General features: G+C 40.7%; 2 protein-coding genes across 8 annotated transcripts in view; one reads left to right on the top strand and one right to left on the bottom strand.

The window, feature by feature from the left end:
- The window catches only part of rock1 (Rho-associated, coiled-coil containing protein kinase 1), a 28,823-nt gene extending 15,880 nt beyond the window's left edge, over positions 1 to 12,943 (bottom strand). The window contains exons 1-2 of one of the 2 annotated variants that reach the window (XM_086204013.1): positions 12,138 to 12,943; positions 978 to 1,059 (exon numbers count right to left, since the gene is read on the bottom strand). In XM_086204013.1, coding sequence (XP_086060139.1) covers positions 978 to 1,059; positions 12,138 to 12,230 — 175 coding nt within the window. In that variant the 5' untranslated portion in view covers positions 12,231 to 12,943. The remainder of the gene's footprint in view (positions 1 to 977; positions 1,060 to 12,137) is intronic. The other variant, XM_086204014.1, reaches the window with a different exon arrangement.
- greb1l (GREB1 like retinoic acid receptor coactivator) overlaps positions 11,539 to 23,572 on the top strand; it is a 46,557-nt gene continuing 34,523 nt past the window's right edge. For 5 of the 6 annotated variants that reach the window (XM_086204004.1, XM_086204009.1, XM_086204010.1 and 2 more), the window contains exons 1-2: positions 11,539 to 11,628; positions 15,362 to 15,545. The gene's annotated coding sequence lies outside the window, so the exon portion shown is untranslated. Of the gene's footprint in view, positions 11,629 to 15,361; positions 15,546 to 23,572 lie in introns of those variants that run through there. The other variant, XM_086204006.1, reaches the window with a different exon arrangement.

Here is a 23,572-nt window from a genome sequence, read left to right on the forward strand (position 1 = left end):
CACTTGGCTGCTGCACACAAAAGTGCTGTACCAAGAGTAATTGAAGAGACGAATAATGGCAGTTTTTGCCCAAGGGTTTATAGACGCTTGGGTTGATATTCAAATATAAAAAATAAGACATTTGATAAAACCCATAAAATCCAAGTTAAGACTGTGAAAAAAGCAATTACATGAAAAAAATGTAAACCCTCAACTCTGACAGGAGGTCAAGAACCTGTGACGAAATCAAGCCATGCTCATTTAGTAAGTGCTTAAAAACAAACAAAAAAAATGCACATTTTATGCATGATTAGTGAAAAAGATACAAATTATTTTACCACATAATGTAGTGGTGCCACTGTGGACACAGTGAGTGAACTGTACACGCAACACAGCACATGTAAAGTACCAATCGTTCCCCAATGAAAATCATCACAGTGGTTAACTAGGGCCAATCCTAAAGATGGAGACCCAAAGAAGAAGGAATAAACATATAATTCATAACAAAACTATGTTTATGAAAATTACAAAAAATTTCATGAGAAATAATATTGACAACCATTGCCAGTTATTGCTGGATCTAAAAACAAACAAACAAAAAAATCCACGTTCGCAATAAATCACAATATGCCATTTCCTACAAAAATACCAAGAATCAAACAATATTTCAGATGCATGTGAGTTCTGCTGAAAGCTCACATCAAGTCGTAGTTTAGTTTAGAGTTACTGAGGCTTTCCCAGCGAATGGCAGTGCAAAACAGAGAAGCCGGCGATCACGATAGTAATCATGTGGGTCACCAGCAATTTATGAAAGCCCCATTGTTGGGGACACTAGCAGACACCTATTGTGTTCATGCCTACATAGAGGCGGTGACCCCAAAACAGCCTTCTTTTCTGAGCTCAGGCTTATGCCCATGTTACAGGGGTCTAGTGAAAGGCATGCAGACTTCAACATTAAAGGAGGGCATAAAGGGAAAGGCACGACGAGGAGTACTTACATCTATTCAAGAAGTTGTCAATGCTCTTGTTTTTCCTCAGGGCAGGGAAGTCAAGGTCGTAAACTAGTGCATCCAGGCCATCCTGAGGGGAGAGGAGATGGGTTAACAAGCAGGCAAACATGGCTGCAGAGTCTCCACTACTACAACATCCCAAGCAACATGTAAAAAGGAAAACACAGAGTCGGGCCAGGCTTTTTGTCTCTGTGGAGCAGCTTTGAGCAAGACTGCTGCACAAAGCTAGTAACGGGCTCCAAGCCTGGAATACATTAATAATGTCATTACAGATTTCACAGCTACTGTTACCATTCCCAGTAGATTCAGTGATTAATAACAGATCAACTGAAGGATGTCAGTGAGCAATTCAGTTTTATTCTGAAAGAGGACGCTATGTCCAGAATAGAGTTACAACAATTTATCCCTTAGTCAAACAAAACAATGTTTATCCCTATTTTGATCATCTAGTCGTCATTTCAGTGTAATTCTGAGCTGAAAAAGGTCAAACATTTGCTGGTCCTGGACACCTGAAATAAGGACTTCTTGCTGTTTTTTTTGTCATTTACGACAGAATATTTTTTGACTGTTGGATGGACAACAGAAGCATTTTGAACCCATCAGTTTAGGCTTAGGGATACTGATAACGTGAACAGAATTTTCCAGAATTTCTTGACATTATACAGACTTAAAATTTAATAATGAAAATAACTGCTATATTAATCGATGATGAAAAAAACTTGTTAATTGCACCCCTGGCTAATGAGCCGAACTGGATTCATCGTCAATATAAGTGGAAATTCAGTCTTTATAAAGCCAATGTGTATATACTGACAAGAGAGACTTTGAAATGTAGACTTTTCAAAATTCTACATTTGCCAAAGAACATGTCTAATGTAAAAGGTGAACACCTGGTGGATTTGTGATACCCATCAGTCTCTCTGAATGGATGAGCAAAGGCTTTTATTTCCCACACGGGTCACAAAGTTTCTAAATAAAGCAACTGAATATACAGTACTGAGTTCCTTTTGATGGCAACAGGGTGGTGCCTCACAATACCCATAAAGTGAGGTCAACTGTGCGACTTTACAATACACGGGTGCAACACCCACTGGAATCCTGACCATTGTCTGGACTCTTTTATGATCATTTCTATAGTATCATAGTCATCCCCATTAGTTTTTTTTGTTGTTTTTTTTTTTTTAAAGGGGGGTAAACATGACAGTGCTGGAAAATGTAAGAGCTCAATCCTTTCAAATTTAGTGACAGCTACAAAATTGGAATTCTAAGAGCTGCATAAGTGCGGGCTATCTTGTCTCATTCTAGGCATGAGCATAAGTGCCACTGGCGGGATTTAATCTAATCTTCTGTAATCCAGAATGGCTGAAACTAGACAGGCACACAAACACTTGAACAGTACATACTGGTGTGCATTCCCTCTTGCAAGTGTGAGCCAGATGTTGAGATGGTTTCTTCTGCCTGTTTTTACAGGTCAGTAAGCCTACATTTGCTTTCTCCTCAAAAGGTGGGAGGTAAATGCTATAGCTAATGTGCTTTTAAATACATATTTCAATAATTTTACTTCACTTGTAGACATAAACTTGATCACATCCAAACACACTTTTAACGATGACATTTCTTTTTGCATCTCTGAGCAAACCACTGATGACAAATGGTGAATCAGCAGCTCAGAAGAAGAAAAGAATCCTCTTAAGTAACACTGCTGCTCATGCTCAACAGTGGCGGTCAGGGCTGCACCACCTCTATAAAACATAAAACAAGCAAATGCCCTCCAGGATGGGTGGAAGCAGGGGAAAAAGCAGGTGGGAGGGAAAAGGAAAAAATGGGATGTAAAGACTGTCTAGCAGGGAAGACACCAAGGAACATAAACAGTGTGGGAAATTAATGAGAGGGACGGTTGTGATCAACACACATGGCAACACAGCTCAACTATAAAAACTCTAAACCAAGCAAGGAGAATTTACTCAAGAAAAACCATTGGCTGGGAGAAAAAAGGGGGCCTTGTTGGTCGTACAGTATCCTGCCAGCCTGCACTGGGGAAAAAGCTGGAGAACCAAGTCCTTCAGGACCCTAATCACAAGGCTCTGTGCTCAGCAAAGAACGTTTGCATAACTTCCTGCCGCAGAGAACTCTGGACAGCCACAGTAACATTCCTTAACAGGACTGTACACGTCAGAGAGCTATTTTAGGTATGTGGCCAAACAAGTTCTCAACAAAAAGTGAAGGAAGGGAGAAAAAAAAACTATCCCAAGTACAGAGTCACATAGTGGGCCAGATTTTCACTCAGCACTAGTGCTTAACACTATGACGAAAGGGAGGAGGGAGTGGAGGGTTATGCATGTGGGGCTGGCCAGTCCAATGGGAGAACAAATGAAGGAAAAAACAAAGACAATTTAGAAGAGAGGCAAGGCTAAGAATCCTCCGCCTATTTAAACACCAAAATAACAAAAGAAGCCGCTAGAGAGAGCTTCATGTGAATGCTATTGTCCATTAAATCACCAATCTGAAGTAGTAAGGCTGAGTCAGTAGCTCTGGGTGTGTGAGCTTCAAATGTCCTTAGATTGGAAGCCTTTACATCTCTGGCATATCCTAGTGGAAAGAGGCCTGTGTCAAGTTACTGAAAGGATACAAATTCAAAAGGTACATGGATGGTAGGAGTGGCTGCTGGGGTTGAAGGACGAACAGAACTACGATGGCAAGGTTGATCGCAGGATGTGCACACAATACTTAATGGCCAGCGGTCCCACAATGTATGTTCTGAGCGCATTTAGAAGTTGTGCAGTTGATGTCATGAGCCGAGCAGCCGCAAATGCATCTGAGCTGCTACCTGAGCTACCACACAGCACAGTAGGGGTTCAACTGAATCTATCACAACATTAAAAAAAACATCAAGAGCACTAATATGGAGACTGATTAATGGGAAGTTGCGGCACCCTCCTCACACCCAAACATGATATGAGGCAATTACCACCACCGCCACGTCCCACTCACATCCAAACTACATTTGGTGACTGCTGAGTGACACACACCTAACACAACATCGTACCTTGCTCTTACAAATGTAATTATATTACAGTTGGTATATAAGGAACTTTGGTTTAAGGATAACTACTTTGGGATCCGCTGTTAATTGCACAAGAAAGCCGGTTATTTCTTTTCTCAAGATGTAGTAAATATAAATTAGCTCATTGCTTGTTATTTCCTGTGTTTGCAGGTGTGACAATTTATTTAAAGGAGGGATTCAATACACAAGGCCTTTGACTGTGACTACTAATTGTTAGGTTAGCATCAGTCACGTGTTGTGTTCAGTTGTACTGTAGTATATCACATGCAGATTATTACATGACAGCTCATTAGTCTTATGTTGTTTTGTTACCTTCTAATATGAAGTCACTCCCCGAGGGACATTGGTGTTACTTTGGAAATACATATCATTCTTTGGCATGGCCTCCACTGTGTGTAAATGCATGGACGGTTTGCATCAAGTTATTATGGTGGTGGTTATAGGCTTGTTCTGGAGTGTGTGTGCGTGTGTGTCTGTTGCTGGGGTGGTCACGTCAGTATCATCACCAACATGTTTTGAAAAAACTGCACTAGTAAACATGAAATATACTGCCTGTAACCTCTGATGGTTGATTTACTGCCAAATACCGTCTCTTTCTATCTGGCTTTAGTTGTCACACCGTTCTGCCATGCATTGGTTGGCCCAAACGTAGCCCCAAGCTACTGTTACAAAATAGGCTGAGAGTTATTTAAATTGTACTTTTTATCATTAAAATATCCACAAGCAAAAAATACATAGATATGACTGTCTGAAACGTGACTATGCATAAGAAAATCAATCAGCAGGGAAACGTCCACAATTTGGCCTGACACTTGAAGCCCGAAGTAGCTGTCAGCTACCATACAGATGAATAAACACTAATAAATACAGACTAAACATGATGGCTGTAGGAGAGAAGGCAAAGCAAAATGTGGCCTACCCTACAGGGTACAAAACAGGACTTCTACAGTCGGATTAGTACACAAGATGACACGATGTGCAAGTGTTGCTCAAACAAAACAACACTTGCTTTATTTAGTGTGTTTGAGTGTTTCACTGCCCTGGTCCTCAGACTTCACTGTCCTGCATGCTTTCGATTTCTCCTTGCTCCAACACACCTGTTTCAAATGAAAGGGTCCACATCAAGCTCTGCAGAAGCCTGATAATGAAGCATTCATCTGAATCAGGTTTGCTGGGGCAGAGACACATCACATATGACAGTGGGTCTCCAAGAACTGGGGTGTTTCGCGATGTCATGGAAGTCAACAATCACAATTTCAGGAAGCTGCATCACTGATGTCCAGTATCCTTTAGAATGGACCGGACTAGGTCTTCATTTCAGATCATATTTAAGAATGTGTATCCTCAGTGGTTCTGATGTGAAAACAACACCTACTTGGTGGAGGTGACAATGTTATCACACACTGCAGACCTCTTTGTTTTGTGAAGGCCTCCTGATGGTTAAAGCTCCCTGACAAAGCTCATTCTTGGCTATTAAGTCACAGTCACCTCCAAGAGGTGAAACAGGTTCCAGATAAGCACATGCACTGCACTTCTGCTATGTGAGTATCAGGAGGTTGGACATTTCTCTATGGTTGCCAGGCAAACAGAAGGAAAACAAAGTGTCCATGATGCAACTACCATACAAAATAGGTCAAATAAATAGTAATACACCAGGGGCACACAGCCACATTTTGAATGTATATCTAGCCAACAAGCACTGTAGGGACAGCCCAGATCAAACCAGAGACCATGATATTCAATGCTTCATATGAACATATTATTCCATGTATATTCCAAAATGAAAAAGCAACCATAACCGGTCACAAGTGTCTCCCCGAGCTAGGCTTGAGCTATTGTTTGTTTTTTCACATTGTCCAATTATGGCTACTTAAGATCGGCAAATCCCAAGGAGGTGGTGGGAGGAGGAGGAAGAGGAGGTGGAGTCTGGCTGCATCACAGCTACCCAGTGACATCCCAGCACAGACGACTTAAATTGAGAGGATGAACATTTCCTTTTAAAAATGTACACACACGCACAAGAAAGTATTTAACTAAATGTCTCCTGCATACAACCAACTCCATACTGAAGTCTTCATCTGTGCTTGTTGCAACACTGTCATAACAACAGTGCATTTAACACAACATAATTATCCTAAATATCCCAAATCAAATCACAATCATTACATATCCAGTCTTATGGAATGCAGACCAAGGTTTTGGTGAACAGCAGACATGTGGAGAACAGAGATGTGGGTTTTTAGATGCCTGGAAAAAGAGACAGGAAGCAGGTTTGTAAATAAGGATTTAAGTCACTCGTCAGTGATGCTGACAATCAAGGCTCAGCGTGATGACATCTCTTTATACATCAGCTCTATATACAGTCGGGTGCAGATTCCAGGGATTATTTTTATAACATAGCGGGTCAGGTAGGAATAGGAAAAACAATCGTTGATTATCCCTTCAATCATCACCTGATGGTTTGATCGTCAATTGCCAACTCTGCACAACCAGCACTCAACAGTGGCAGGCCACTTCTCAGTATCATTATGTGGCAGTACGGGAAAGAAGTCACTGGGAAAACTTAACAGAGTTTGCAGGGCTCTATGTTCCATCCAATTACTTTGGGCGACATCTCTGGGGTTACTAAATAATAACGTAAAAAACCCTCTCATCACACCATTAATGGAATGTGGTAATAATGCAAGTTTAAAAATGTGTATAGCAATGCAGAATACGCAGTCCAGTGGTTGACATTACATACGGCAATTATTTCCTTAAGCTTTAGGGGAGAGAAATCCACACAACACACAAGCTCTTTTCCAGACATTTAAGTCTGAGTTGAAATTTCCATGGGAGATGCAGCCACATCATCCCATTCTGCATGCCAGCAAAAGGCATGTGGACTGGCCCAAGTCGAGCCCGACTTCTTACTTCCTTTTTCTGCCACCTCTTCAAGACAATATGCTTTCCACATGTGAGCAATTGTGCAGACAACCATTCAGTTACACTGAAGGTTCTGTCTGCGTAAACGTAATCACACAAACCAATCAATCCATTCAAAGCCTGAAGAATCATCTTGCTTCCTCACTCTAAACATTAAGGTTCAGACCTTAAGGTATTAAAGAAAAAAGGAACTTAGTATTTCATGTTTTGTTTTTAACAATATACACAGTGTGAACTCCTTTTGTACAGTCCTGCTGTACATAATATTAACTGACAGGAAATCCCACTTACCTAGAAAGACTGCATATCTAACAACTCTACTGGATAAATGGTAGTGACAGTGAACCCAGAGGTGGCAAAACAGGGGCATTCCATTTCCTTATGAAGTCCCACTGAGCGGGAATCACTGTCACAAATGCTTTCATGTCAAAATATAATTGCGTTATTCCAACAGTGAAGGGCACTCACGTGTTTCTACCGACTAAGCTCTGGATTCTCAAGCTCCAACTCTGCTGTCTTTCCTGCGCTGCTCTGGATTTCTGACCTTACCCCAACAAACAACCATCTTATTAAACACTGACACAGTTCACTTTAACCAAGTTCACAGGAAAGGGGTCAGAGAGTCTGCTGGAAGTGGGTCTTTTTTCTTCTAAAGGAAAAGGCTGAAAAAAGCAGGAGACTGCCCAATGAGTAAATCAAAGGAAAAAATGTTCCATTATTAAAAGACTGGATCATTTAAGTATGCATTCCTGCACATAATCAGTCAGTTGAGGGAATGCAGAGCTACAAATAGCTCAGCCAATTGTTTTTCCCATAACTGAATAGCTGAGGAGAGCAGTTTACAACTGACAGCACTGAACTTCTCTGACAATAGGATGGATTGAATGCTGACCATACCATTACAACGAATACTTGTTTTTCAACTTGAGGAGATGCAATTCATCATGAAAAGGAAAGGAGCACTGGTTAGGTATGAGCCAATCCCCAGCAGAAACAACCACGATACATCATTTCTATCAATTCCAAAATATAGCAGTTGGTACGACTGATGTTGCTGCTTCCAGCGTCCACAGTGTTAGAGGCGATTTACAGACTTGACGTAACCCATGTGAAAATGCTTTTTATTCACATATTAACAAATACTCTTCAACAAGCCTTCCAGGGTGTAATATTACATCCCAGCATGCCCCTGAGTCCAATGTCAAAATTCCAGTAGTAGTTTCAAAATCAAGTCTCTCCTGGCAGCCACATTACCATGTGACAATATATAGGCCAGGCAACAATATTACACACTTGCCCCAATTATCATCATCAAGCTGCTTCATGGTTTATACAAATGTGTCAAACAAAGTTTAGCAGAAGCAGGTGACTGGACTGGCAGACTAAAATCATGGTAATATCATTCTTTTTTGTAAACACTGCTTTTGCAATTATCTACCACAATAAGTCATTCACTCTGGAAACATCATGCATCTGTTTAATGTTACTTTTCAATGTATGTGGCTTAAGACATCTCAAAATTCTTAAAAATTAAAGCTTAATAAATAATATTATTTTGATTTTGATTAGCCTTCGTGGTGGAGACAACCGTGGCCTTTGTAAAAGGGCTGGAAGGGTGCCAAGTGGACAGTTGGAGATCAACATTTACATTAAAAATAGCCCTGAAAGCAGCAGCACAGGCTTGAATGCGGAAAACCACCAGTGCGATAATTTACAGAGTGTTAATGGGTCATGATGTACTTTGCTCTTAATAAACAAAAAACTTGAGCCATCATAGCCACAATCTCAGTTCCATTACTCACAGGTCTACGTGCTACATGAGAAGAAAGGCCGACATTCATCTTCGCCTGTCGAGACTTTGTAGCTCTGTTACTAAACCAATACGGACCGCAGCTGCTTTATCAGTGCAGCAGACAACACCTTTCAAGTAGGATTTGGCCAATAAAGACAAAGGTCACCAAAACAAGGAAAGGCAATCTACGTAGTCGCAGCACAAACTGACTGTATCACAATGGCCTCTGCAGATTTACTGTGTACGGCAACTCAAAGCAAATCTAGGTGAACAACAACTACAAAACAAAAGTTAAAACTAGCAAATAAATGCTCACATTGGCAGCTCCATAGGTATTCCACAGCTATATTATTAAGAAACAAATGGTAAACAACATTGATATTGTAGTGGAAAGATAAATAATATGATAACAAGCTCATAATACCAGTCACTGAAAAAAGGAGGCATTATATAACTAGGTTACAGTTCCAAAGCGCTTGTGCACTTAACAGCATGTATGTTTATTTGGATAAATGGTAAACTGCCGCCAAATGTAATGGATCTCACTTCAATAGATATTCTACATCCCCTCAAAATAAGAGCATCCAAACAATCATGTACATGTGGCACGCAGTCAATCGCTGTCTACAAATCTGCTTTACTAGGCCTTGCTGTTTCCTGTAATTACTCTTATTACAGATTCAGAGTCCAAATAACAGATGAAAGCATGATCAAAAGACAGAGAAGCTAATGCAGCCCAAGTGTAAATGTAAGAACAAAGACTCAGTCAGGAAGCCTTTATATATCGCTAAAATAGAGGCCACGCAAAACAAGTTCCGGAATGTTGAGTCAATCATTCTAATTTGACGAATGATAAACACAAATGAAGACCAAACCACATGCAAGCAAACTGCTACTTCCCATTCAAAATATGTGCTAATGTTCCAGGTACACAGTAATGTGAGTTCATCCTTAGAAATAAAGATATGAAGCAAGCTCAGTTGTTACCACAAGTAAGCTGAAACACCACAATGTCAGGAATTCTGTCTCTTCCGATTGGTTTTCAGGAGCCTGCCTAGAGCATGATTGAGGAGCGAGCAGCCCAGTCAGATAAGGTGCTCTTCTCTTCAAGCAGGGTTTATTTAGGGGGTAAAGATAAGGGGTGACAAGGTTGGAATAGGGGGCTTGACAGGCCAACCCAAAGCTGAGGGGTAAGGTGTAGGACAAATGTCACCGTCACACAACACAAACCGGGCTTCTGTGGGAAAGAAACGCACAATCACAACAGACAAAGCAGAGCCAGCTCGAGACTCAGGTAGAGAAACATGGCAACTAAAAGCCCTGCATTGAGCATTCTGATGGAACCTATTACTCATAGCCAAGCACGTTGGCTGCTTTATGAGTTAAATGTCCTGTTTCACTGCCTTCAGAAACATGAGTCTTCAGTCCACATAATTTTGGTTTATGGGTAGAGAGCAGAGCCCACACCCAGCTACCTCAGAGCAGCCTGCCTTGTCTCAACTCTCTCCAGACGTGCAGAATGGCTTTGGGACACACAGGGAACTCTAGGCCAGTCAAAGACAAGAGGTTATTTGATTAGGATGGAATTTTATTAAACTGTGGGTGGAGTTGCATGGTGGCAGAGAGAGCCACAGCAAAAGGCCTCCATTCATTGATCAAGGGAGATTGCGGAGAGGGTGAAAAGGGGGAACAACACCCTTGTGTGAGCGGCTGCCAGCAAGAACAGTCCCCACAGCTTTTTGCCATTAAAAATGCAGAGCGTTTGCACTTTTTAGGTGAGTTTAATTGGCTTTTTCTGCAACAGGATGGGAGGTCACAGAGAATAAGCAAGTTTTCTTTTCAAAAGATGGCTATCAGCAGCCTTTACACAAATATTCCAAAATAGGAGGGTGGGTGGGTGAGGACTGGCACAAGACCCCTACCCCAAAAACGGACCCTTTCCCTTGATGTTCCCATACTTGGTTTGGTTATGCGCCAGTCAATATTGACATGACACAGTAAGATACAGGGGTCACTCGTGATCATGACCTTGAGTGCACACCTCTTGGTTGTGATTTTCAGATTAATAGTAAGTACTGCGTGTTTTAATCTGGTTTATCATCCGGTTATATTGTATTTGTGACAACGCACCATTTGCATGGTCAACTGAGGATGATGTAATTGATTGTTTTTGCATGCATTTCTGTTTGCAATGTTGACACAAGGAAAACAGGCTGGTTGCTATGGCAGCGGCTGAAGGGGACCCCTAAAAAAACAAATTCAAAACACTGCACCTGAATGAGTAACAAATTTGTACCGATATCTACAAGTTTTGTTATGTTGATAGTTTAAAATCAAATAAAAGTGAAAATCAACTCATAACTGCAAGTATAGAAAATATGTGCCAAGGTCTATGAATTCAAATTTTCCACCTTCCATTTTCCAATTACTCACATTTATTTTGGGCTTAGTCACACTATGACTTTTTTTTTTTTTTAAATCAGAGTGGAACACTTCTTATGAATCATATCCCTAAGATTCAAATCACCTAATGCCACTGGTTCTGAAACACTTCCACTATCAACAAACACTTGACAGAACTACATCCTCTTTGCATCAATTCCAGAGTGAGTCGGTCAAGTCCTGGGATTAAGACTTGTAATAAAAACCAAAGAAGGTGTTGCTTTAGCACATGGCAGCAGAGTCGCTTCACAAATAGTGTGACTGGCAGACAGGAAGCAGTCAGAGTTAACGCCAACCAACAGGTGTACTGATGCAAGGGGGGGTGCGCACCTCATAGTAGACTTGCAAACAATTCAGATGTAGCAGAGATAAACAAAAAGATTTCAAAAACCACCCCCACCTCCTGGATTTGACAGGTACTCTTTTGACATGACTAACCATTATCGTATTATAATGGGTGAAAACATCATATATACCAATTAACCTGAGCCAAAACTCATCAGACAAATTGTTAGCGTGTGAGACAACACGGTTGCCATCTGTCAGTCTAATGGAGTTGCCGCTGCTATTTAATCAAATGTTCTCCAATGAAGACAGGTTATCAAGTTTGTTTGTTTCGCTGCGTGCTGTATATATATATATATATATATATATATATAGTTAACATTAACAGAGGACCCACAGTAGTGATTGTTTTACTGTCATAAAATCTTGTACTTACAGATCCAGATACGCAAAAGTGAACTTGAAAATGCACGTTGGGCAAAATTAGCCACTCGGCGTGAATTTCAACTCATTTCTTCAGTGACAACTGAGACGACTTGTTGGTCTCGGAAAGAATTTCTGCTCCAAGGAGTAGACTGACCCCGAATGGCTGACTAGCTAGTTAACCTAGCCAGCTATCAGGCTAACGTTACAAACTTACCAGAAGACAATCCGTGTTTACTTCTGACTTTGGATCCTTCAACATGGCATCGATTTTTTCAAATCGAGCCTCCATAGATTCCCCAGCAGACATCTTTGCTGTTTAACTCAGTCCCGATGTTGGGTTATGAACAAAAAAAAAAAGCTCACTGGCGAGACAGAAGGCTGGCTAGCTAGCTTTAGCAGCCAGCGGTAGCTAGCTAGCCAAACGTTCCTTTCTTCGCGTGAACTTCAACGTTCAACAATACTTTAAAGAAAACACATCCTTCTCCTCGAGCTTTCGCAGACAATGAAACGTTTGAGGTTGCGTTGAATATACAAAAGCCACATTTTTGTATCGAAAGAGGTTTTCCCAGTTTGAGTTGCAAATAACTTCAGTGGCAACAGATAAATGCGGCGACAGATTAGTCAGCCTCCGCAGGATGCCACAGCTTAAAATGTTGGTGCATCCAAACAAAAGGCAATTAAAACTTGAAGGTAATGTCTAATTGATGAGCACAGTTTGTAGGGTCGTTAATCCAGACCAGTTCCCATATCTGTGCCAGGCCCTTGCAGACAGCGACGAACGGATCTGACAGCTCAAAAGAAGAAGTGGTGGGAGAAAAAAAAACTTCTGCTTCTTCCAAATTTCGATCGGTTTAAACACGGAGTCGGTACAGCGTTTAACGGCAGTCCTTCAGCTGCCGCCCATGCAATGTCATTGACTGTCGACTGTCTCACGTCCAAACGCCTGGATCCCTCAGACCGAAGTCATACAACTTGGATTTTGATGTATTTCAGTTATGGGGGGGAGGTGGGGGGGAGATAGCAGACGATGCCCGATTTTCTCACACGGCCTGGCTAACATGTCCGCCTTCCTGTTCAAACACCCCGGAGAAACAACTTCAAAATGTCAAGTAGTGCGCATGCGCTATGCCCGAGCGCATTCAACGTTCCCAGCCTGATGAAAGCAACATGTTGGTGGATCTCCGTGTTACAATGTTTACCTCTCAGTCTCGCTGAAAGCAATCCAAGCTGTTAAGCAAACTCGGGCAGATCATTTTTTTTATTACATTTTCTCAAACAATTTAAACATGATCGAGGAATAAATTGCTCTTTTTGCACAGCTAAATTAGACGTTGCCCCTTTTTTTCTTGCATTGAGTCTAATATATATATTTTTAAAAGCCTCAAAATGTATTGCTGACACTTTGTACAAAGAATCTGCACTATTTTATGAACTTGTTATGTTTGGATTACTAATGTGGGACAGTCTGGCATAAATTCTCAATAAATGTGAGTTTACAATTCAAAGTTTTCTTTATGAAGAATCTGAATAACACATTAAAACTATGAAGCTGTACATTGTTTTGTGCTGATTGTATATTTGTCATAATTCTTACATTTTTTAGTTTGTTCGTCATGTGATTACTTTTTAATTTCTGATTTTAGTTGAATTTCTTTAATCTATCAATCAATCATCTATCTACTGATCATTCTATCTATCCATCTATCTATCTACCTATCTATCATTTAATTTATCCATCTGTATTTATATCTATCATCAATCTATCTATCCATCTATCTATCTATCATTTAATTTATCCCTCTGTATTTATATCTATCATCAATCTATCTATCTATCTGTCTGTCTATCTATCGAACTATCTACCTATCTATCATTCTATCTATCCATCTATCTACCTGTCTATCATTTAATTTATCCATCTGTATTTATATCTATCATCAATCTACTGTATCTATCTAACTGTCTGTCTGTCTATCTATCTATCATTCTATCTATCCATCTTTCTATCTATCATTCTATCTATCCATCTATCTTTATATCTATCTACCTATCTGTCTAGCTAGCTAGCTAGCTTTTTGTCTGAGACAAATAGAGGGGAAGAGAAAAGGGGAATAATGAAAACAAAACACTGATAAACACTGTTTGTTTTAGCGAGATCATTAAAAAAATATCATTTGACATTTTCTTGGCCTCCTCTTCCCCCGATGGGATTCTGTCTGGCTTATCGGTTTATTTACTACCTTTGTTGTCCAACAGGGGGCAGTGTCCAACTATCTATGTATCTATGTCACCCCGTAAGATGATATTGAACTTTTCAGGGTTTATTAAACCTGGTGTCCCTATTTAATGAGATGAATATATACCTTTTAATGAAAAGGTTTCATGAAGACAGATGCTTTTTTTTTCAATCTACACATATGATCCATTACAGAGGATAGAAAAGGTAACCACTGGCAGGGAAATTGCAAGCTCACTGAAAAATGGAGAATATGAAAACAGTAGACAGTTAACCACTTGATTTGATCAATTTAAAGCCTCTTGGCTTTGCAAGTAGGTCCCACACAATTCTGTGAGGTCAGTTAAAAGCTGGTCGAATCGTTGAAAGCGCAAAATGATGATGAGCTGAATGAGAAGATGAGCCCAATATCACCCTCGTCCTAATCCAGCATTAAATCATAAAACCTGGCTCTAAGGTTAATCATCACACATCTGCTTTTACTGCTGCGTTTTTCAAATTCACTTGTAGTTTGACCTGCATTTCGATTTTTTTTTTTAATCAAAAATGTTGCAACCTCCACTTTATTACAAGGGGCCTGTTAGGATGAATCTGCTCTGTGCTTCTGCCAATAGAGGGGGACATTTCTATCTTTTAAAAAAAAGGCAGTTGGAATAACATGAAGTCCACTTGAACCAGTATATGCCTCTGTATAAATCCAGAATAAAACACAATAACTTGTGTGTGTGTGTGTGTGTGTGTGTGTGTGTGTGTGTGTGTTGTAGCAATATGTATTTTTTTACGTTTGAGTAAGCAACGTAAGAAAGTGCATGTATGCATGTACGTGACTCTCATTTCATTTCAGTTTGCTTATTCGTCCCGTTTTATTTTGTTTGTAGACTTCTTTATGTGTGTTCATAAGGAGATTTAAATCAAGGTTTATTTTTTCTTACATTACTGCTTTACATTTCTCTACATATCTATTACCTCATGAGCATACGTAGCCCTTTTTTCTTTCTTTTTAAATCCCAGAACATCGAGGCACTGCTTAGAAAATAAAATATGCGAGACTCTCCCGGTTTGAACTTTAAGTCATCCAACATCGCGTTAACTGGATCAGTTTGTGCCTTTTGTCTCCATTTGTGTTTTGTTCTCATCCCGTACGAGAAACAAACTAACCTGAATTTTTCTTTTCGTACTCCTCAACCAAACGGTACGTACAGTAATTTCCTGACGTCACTCACATGGCAGCTGTGGGTGAGCGAGCTCGGATCAGCTGGAGCAGAGAGAGGGAGAGAGAGAGCGAGAGAGAGAGAACGTCGCTCCTCCGACCCTCCGAGGCTCAAAAACTCACCCGCAGACCCACAGACTTTGCATGGACGGCGATGCAGCCCAGCATGGAGAAAGGTAGGCACGCTTTGTTTCACTATTCTGATGTTTACACACCCGGTAAACAACACCGTCATGAACGGGTTTAGGCGATAAACGCTCCCGGGGTCGTTGCAGCTCGATGTCGGTCAACTGAGCTCCAACAGATGCTCAAAGTTTGTTTCACACATTTGCAATCAAATTCGTATCGATGGTGATGTTTATTTGAAGATATACAAGCAGCATGTGATACACTGAATGAATCCCTCGGTTTTAATAGAGATCTACATCATTGCTTTTGCACACATAATTAACCTTATCTAATGTCCTGCCCGGCTGCAAATGTGAAACCTGTTTGTGTCCGTATTCCGTTTGATGCCTTACAAACCTAAAAAAGAAAAAAATAAATATGCACACAAAGTTGATCGTGGCCGAATTAGTCCTTCCTGCAAACGAGTCATTGATAACGAAGTATATACAGTATGTGGAACCAATTTACATGTTTGTCTGTTGAAGACTGTTTGAGTTGCCTGAGGCTCTGGTGTACAAACAGGCTTCAGCGGCTTAGATAAACTCATATCAGATAAGAACAACCAGGAGATGGTTTGTCAGTGTAATTACAGGCAAACCAGTCTGTCTTGACTACACCTAATCTGTCATTCTTTATGCTTCATGTCCCAAAGGTTGCATTCCTTACCCCCCCACCCCCCAACCTCCTTTTAGAATGTCAGTGGAGCTAATGACAAATACATGCACATAACAAGATCAAATACTCTGGAGTATTCCGCACCGATTTCTGTCATGCTCCATCATAGTCTCAACAGAATAATCCCCTTTTAGCAGAGCAGAATTTCAGTATCGAATAATTCCTGGTTCCGGTATCGATCAATTCACAGCTTGCAGCTTAAAAATGTTGTAGTTTTTGATATTGTATCCAGGAATCGTGCTTCAAAGTTGATTTTTCGTACCTGCTGAAGATGATCATCTTCTCCACCTATAGAAAGGCACTCAAAGAACACCAGGGATGGGTATCGTTCAATACCAGCTCTTGAGGGATGTGGGGTTTTTTTTTCAAATTCAGATTAAGATAAATGTGAACCAGATGAAAATAATTTACAAATCTTTGGTTTTCACTGAAAAACAGTTCAACAACAACAACATGAAAATATGAACCAATTTACCAAATTGTGGTTTCATTTAATTTGTCTTTTTATTTTTCTTTACTTTTTCAACTCAGATCTGTTTTATAACTTAAAAGAAATAAAAGCCCACCCTGGAGATGCTGCTATTGAATGACAAGGCATCTTTTGATACTCAATAGTATTGAGGCAACATGGTGGCTGCCATAAAACGATTGAAGCTTGATAGTACTTGAGAGCACAGACCTGTGCTTGAGCCTGATCTGCAAATAAAGCCGGCATTAATGTTTGGACGTGCTTCTGTAACCATTGAAAAATATGTTTGCCTACCACAGAAACCTTGTAATTGCAGGACCACATCAGTGGCAGAGGCAGGTTTCTATCCTCTCGAAATTGCACAAATTAATTGTATCATCACTGGAAATCTAATTATTTCCCTGTGATGAAAGAAACCTCCCCGAGTTACTACAGAGAAACATCCCTGCACTGATGTCCAATATATCATGTGATTGCATGCTCTGTAACATCAGTGTGTGTATTGTGACTTCATTGGGTGGCCTGTCTCACCCAGAGCACGCGTAGCCCTGACGCAGAGGGCAAAGGCTGGAGGGGTCAGGGGGCTGTGAACGCTGACCATCTGGCCCTTGGGGGGCTGGTTTCCTCACTAGCTGCCTTTGTTCCCTGCAAACAATTGGGACTTAATCTGGAAAGAGATAAGTAGGGCCACCGTGACACCACTCGCCATGACAGGTTTCTCTCTTTAGCCTTGAAGCAGACATCTCTTTCCCCATTTTGCTTTGTAAAAGTCTGGAGGTGGTCAGGTCTGATGTTGTCTCCGTGTCATTGCAGCAGCTTCGTTTTTAAACACGAGCTTGTTCAAAGTGCTGCAAAACCCGTAGTATTTCCAAACACATTTATATTTTGACCTGTAATGTAGGCGCTGCATCCATCCTCATGAAGCAGTGGGTGCACATTTATCACAGAGAAGCTAAAACGGGATGCGCCTCAAAAAAAACAAACAGTAGAACTCGTTTCCATCTAAAATAATAACCCAATTTTAACGTGATTGAAAATGTTTTCAAACCTTTTATCTTGTTATGATAATGGATTCTCTATATTTTTTTGCCCTAGATTCGAATTTGTTTGATTCTACAAAGAGACTTACCGTGAGGTCTTCCATAACTACGACCTGACTTTTCTCACATTAATAGCTCTACCTAGCAGTGGAAAGATGACTATCTCACATCCATTTATACATGAGGCCGTGGTCACCACGGTAACAGATTGATTTATTTTCTCTCATTATTCTCCGGCCATCATTTTGAGCCCATCAGGACTCTTGCCGTTAATGCCTTTGCGTTCACTCAGTTTGCTGCTGATGTAGCGGTTGATCTTACAGAGGAAAACAGAAGTTCGTTTGACTCGCAGCATTTTATCCACGCGTTCTCAAATTATTGTTGTGACTAACTGGTGTGAGATAGATCACTTCGGATGTGTATTTGGTGTCATAACAGAAAGGCAAAGGGATTGATTACCTTTCCCGTCAGTAACACAGAGGGTTTGGTTTCTTCTTTAGCCTTGTTATGTCAGAAACGCATCATTTTAAATATTGATCTATGAGGGGGGGAAAAAATCTTTTACATGAAACACTCACAGATCGTTTCCCTTTGACAGCAAAAAAAAAAAACATCACGAGTCAGCCAGGCAGATGCCTCTCCTGATCCTTTAAGAGGTACTTAGTTGGGCTTTTTTGACCCCGGGTAGTCATAGTACAGATGGTACAAGGAGCGCAGATCCAACCAGAGGGATCAGCACTATTGTTTTGCACTTTGTTGACTGTGTTCTGACAGGAGGGAAAAAAAACAGGTGGTCCTGAAAAGAATCGGCATTGGTCAAACTGCCGAGCCAACATTGCACGACACATTCTTTTAACTCCCTGTTTATGTTGACACAAAGAGAATATTGCGCTATTAATAAAGATCATACTGTCGTGGCAGAAAGAGGTGGGTAAGTTGAATCAGTTGATGGAGACACAGGTGTCAGATGGGGGGTCTCTTTATTCACAGTGGCCCTACTGACAACGTACCGTAGTCGGAGATATCTTCCAACGTTACAGAACGTGAGTCGCCTTTTTTTTTACTGTAGACAGGCTTTGTGTGTGTGTGTGTGTGTGTGTGTGTGTTTGTGTGTGTGTGTGTTTGTGTGTGTGTGTGTGTTCGTGTGGTGTGATGGGCTTCATCCTGTTTACCAGACTCTTAGTCTATCTCAAATTCCAAAGACAAATGGGACATTTCTCAATTGACTCATCTTGGAATTTGACTAAATGTGGGTGAGCATCTCTGCGCTCTGTGTGTGTGTGTGTGTGTGTGTGTGTGTGTGTGTGGGGAAGGGGGGGTGCATGGGCCCTTTCCCAATATTCCCAATGTCTCCTGTTTGTTTGGTGAGCTGACATGTTCGGCATCGGTACAGGGCATCATGATCCGGCTCTCACTCTGGGTCATTGTGACCTAGCTCTCATTCTCCTACAATACACACTGTGACCTGATTGAAGCTCAAAAGTTCCAATGTAGAGACTCAAGCTTGACTGACTTATCGGTTTGGCCTATAATATTAGTGTGTCAGTATCAGCTCGTATGTTGTCCAGGATGTGCAAATAGGAAAGCATAATATCAGGGCTGTTTTTTTTGTGTTTTTTTTTTTTTTCCAATCCCCTGTATATATAAATGCCAATATTTTTTTTTTATTTTTTTTGGCTAAGTTTAATTATTTTTAATTGAATTCTTTTTTTTTAAACAGAACATAATCAAGAAAACATATTTCCGAATATTAAAGTCCCAGTTAATTTTACTATCTCACAGCCCCGATGGCGTTTTGGATTCTGGTAATTCCAGTAAGCGATTTCATATTTCAGTGCACCAATGACCGTCACTCTGGATGGTACAGATTAGTCGTAAACTGCAACTTATCCCATCTCCGTTATTTATCTTTGACACAGGTGGAAGTGATTACAATGAGCAAACAAATGGATAAATAATCAACTACACAGCTCAATGATTTATCAGTTTATTGCTCCTTAATATCACTATCGGCCCCAAAATACCTGTATCACTGGGGTCGACTGGTTACTGAGCGAGATTGACTCTTTTTTTAAACGTAGTAACTTTATTGCCTCCGCATCGATTGTCTCCTCGCCTTTATACGTCTAACGTGTTCACAATTTATATAACAGGTAACATCAGTTGAACTACTCAGTGGCTTTTTTTGTCAGACAGTATCAGTCTCCCCGCTGATCTGCAGAGCCAGATGTGTTCTGTATGGATGCTTGTAAACTTTTAACCAGTCCTTTTTTCTTTTTTTTTAATTGAGGGTCAAGAATGGCAAGAACACAATGTTCCTCATGTTTGGAGAGAGTTCTATTCACTCACTGATAATGACAGTCTACATCTTCCCTTTTTTTCCCATCCCAGGCAGTCATTTGTATGTGCTTATTTTAGGTTCTTTCAATCATTTCCGCCGAACTGTTTACAGTGCAGTTCGTCTGTCGGCAAGATTACATAAAGACTAGGGTGATCTTAATGAATTATGGTGGAGGGGTGAGCTCAAGAAGGAGTCATGCAGTCTTTGTGCCGATCTGTTCAACATCGGGAAAAACAATCATTTGAGGTAGAACTTGTTGAAGGTTTTTGCTCAGTTCATTTAGTCCATGATAAGAAGGTAGTTAAATTGTTAGTGGGTGTTATTTTGGCATGGGTTTTGACACTACGTTCATATTTGTATCCCTGTAATCATCTTTGGTTATGCCCCTCGAGTGCTGTCGTTTATCTGGAAGAATTATGTGCACCTTTGTGAAAAAAAGCAATCTATTTTTGGAATCCATTTCTTATGGTTTTTGAAATATTTCCAGGCATTGATATTTAAGCTGTCAGCATGCAATCAAAGAATGGGAGGTTTTTCTTTTCTTTTCTAGTTGAGGTCTTAATTGCTTTCCACCCTCATTACAGAGATATATTTAGTGTCTTGCTGCTTGCTATTTTGTCCAAACGTGTCACGGTATCGAAGGTAGCCATCTTCTCCTGTCTTTGCCTTTTGAAGTGGCTGAGTGTCTCTTCAGACATATGGCATGAAAGAAGAAAGAGAGAAGGCGCTGATAAAGGGTCTGGTAGAGGAGCAGGGGAGGCAGAGGAGATGGAAGAAGAGGTTAAAACAGATGTGGGAGTGATGAAGAATGAAGCAAGACAGCTGGATGCAGGCTGCAAGCCAGGAGCAGGGTGATACTCCATATCCAGACTCAAGGCTGGGCACTGCAGTGAATATATGTACAGTAAAAGAGATGTGGACCTGAATGTGAGTCAAACGGTATACTATATGAAGGTGTATGACACAGTTGACAATTGGATCATTAAAGCCAATCCCACAAAGGCCTGTGCCCCTCCCCCGGCTGAAAGGAGATGTCAAAGGTCTGTGACCTTTTCCATTTATGTGCATTGATCCCCCTAGGGAGGGGGCTCCTCCTAAAAGTCCTCTATACCATCAGCTGGTATATCTTAGTTTCACCTGCAGCATTTTATTCAAAATGCATTGGTTTGGAGCAGAAAGGATAACTCAATTATTCAATTAGTCTTTGAAAAAAATTGTAAAAACTCGCTAAATTGCAGCTGTGGATGATGCGAATGAGACAGCGGGAAACATTGCGTGAAGTATTTTTCAGTCTCGCGATTCTATCAGCAACAAGATTTTGTATAATTTTCCATTATATAATTGAATTAAAATCTTGTCAGTTAAAAGCTTTGACATTACACTCAATCAAGGGATTCAGCTTTTGCCCTCACAGGTGAAAATGCATGGAGGGATACAGGCTACCATGAAGCTTTCCCACGCACATTAAAATTTTGTTCGTCTCGTCTCGGATTCATTTGAAGATGTTCCGTGTTTTGCAGCATTACATCGGCTGAGTCGTCCAGATGCATGTAGCGCTGCTGGGATGCATGAACACACCATCTAAAGACCCCTCAGCACTTAACCAATATTTGCCTTCATTCTAACAACTGTGTTTCCATGAAGGTGTGCTGTTGCGTGTCTGCCACTGCTTATGTTTGTGGCTCAGCAGTGAAGCTAAAAGATGAATCCACTAAAGCTAAGCTAAAGATACCTTTCTCTCTCTTGCGCACACACACGCGCACACACACACACACACACACACACACACACACACACACACACACACACACACCCAGAATGTGGCTTGTATTGATGGATGAAAGGAATTTACCATCAGGAAGGTACGACATGCAATTTGTGGGATTGCAGCCAAGAAGACTGGCCTGAACATCCTGCTCTCTGTTTAAAGCGAGACTTTGGGTACTAATTGTGTGTTGTTGTTTTTTGTTGTTGTTGTTGTTGTTGTTGCTATGTGTGTGTAGTTTAATGTATGAGGGAAATGTGACCCTTATAGATGGCACTTCCTGTTTACCTCTGTTAGTTATCTCAGATTCCAGCAAGCAGGACAGGTTCCTCTCAACTTTAAAGTCTGGTTCTCTTTAGCTGACCAGCTGACTGACTCAGCAAGCTCGTGGCACCGGGAAACACTGTTTTATTGGGCTTCTCATTTACAAAAACGATAATAACAGTTATGTTATGATCATTTATTCTTTGACTTCAGAAACACCCTACTTATCCTTGTCGTTTCAACTACATCTTTGTTGTCGATCACATGTTCATTTTGAGGGATTTGCACAAAAACAACATTTTAAAATGTTTTCAAAATCACTGGAAGCTAATATTGTAATTAAAGATAGATCACAATTTGTTAAGGGCATCTAAATAAACCCACCAAATTTAATCCTATAAATTCCTTAAGATCAGTTCTTCCACTGCCCTCATATTCTCTCTGTACTTTGACCCACAGATCAAAGTTGAAATAGCGCCTTGACAGAAATGAATGGAAGTTTACGGGACATGCCCTCAGAGCATCGTTCGTCAGGCGGCGTGTCCGAAACCAAGTCAAAGGATCGCCATTAAGCGTGTGTGTTCAAAGGGGAGTGATGGCATGTTCAGGGTGAAAGAGGAATTTCAGTTCTTCAATTTGCAGAGACGAACTTGTAAATCAGCAGCAGTCATAAGCAAATAAGTTTAATAACTCAGAACACTTTAAACTCGCATCGCACCACAGAAGGATTGTGGCATGAAATGCTTATCTCATGTCTGCAATGATCCTCCTTTTTTAGATCAATCTTTTGGATTTTTGTGGGCTACATTACACCCCAATGTGAGTTCATGAAGAGCACTTAGTAATAATATCCTCATTCTTGCCATTGAAACCTGGAAAGCATCCAGCTGAGAATCCCTTCTCACACAGTACTGTTATGGAACAGCGTGTTCTCACACGGTGTTCTGGTGTGTTTCCCCCCCCTGTGTACAGATGCCAACCACAGTGGAGCAGGAGCTGAGGCCAGACATGACTGCTTCCAGCTTGCTTGTTCTTTTTAAAGAGTACAGTGTGTGCTCTGCCACCGCCTGGATCCGCGTACAATAGCCTGAAGGAAAGTTAATGTTTTGTAGGTCCGATTTCATTGTTTTGGCCATAGCTGCACATGTCATTTTATTCGAAGATGGATCACATTTGAGTTATTTCATTTCAACATCAGGCTCTGCGGTGAGATGAACCACTCATCATTATCTAAATATATTGCTGTATTTTCACCATAGATTTAATCTACCCTAGCAGCTGCTGTCCAATGTAGCATGTTCATGCTTTGTTGTTCAAATATTCAGCTGGAGTGACACTTTAGGTCTGAAAAGCTTCATAGTATCAAGAGATAATCAAAGCTATGGTTGCACCAATCAGTAGTTAGGGCCGACCCACGCTGGGTGATCCATACTCTGAAGTTAAGTTTGTTTTTCTGACTACCCAGATACAGTATTCTTCCC

The sequence above is a fragment of the Aulostomus chinensis genome, chromosome 5 (genome assembly GCF_037954235.1).
Source record: "Aulostomus chinensis isolate RoL2024-O1b breed Wild chromosome 5, RoL_Achi_v1.0, whole genome shotgun sequence".
NCBI lineage: Eukaryota > Metazoa > Chordata > Actinopteri > Syngnathiformes > Aulostomidae > Aulostomus > Aulostomus chinensis.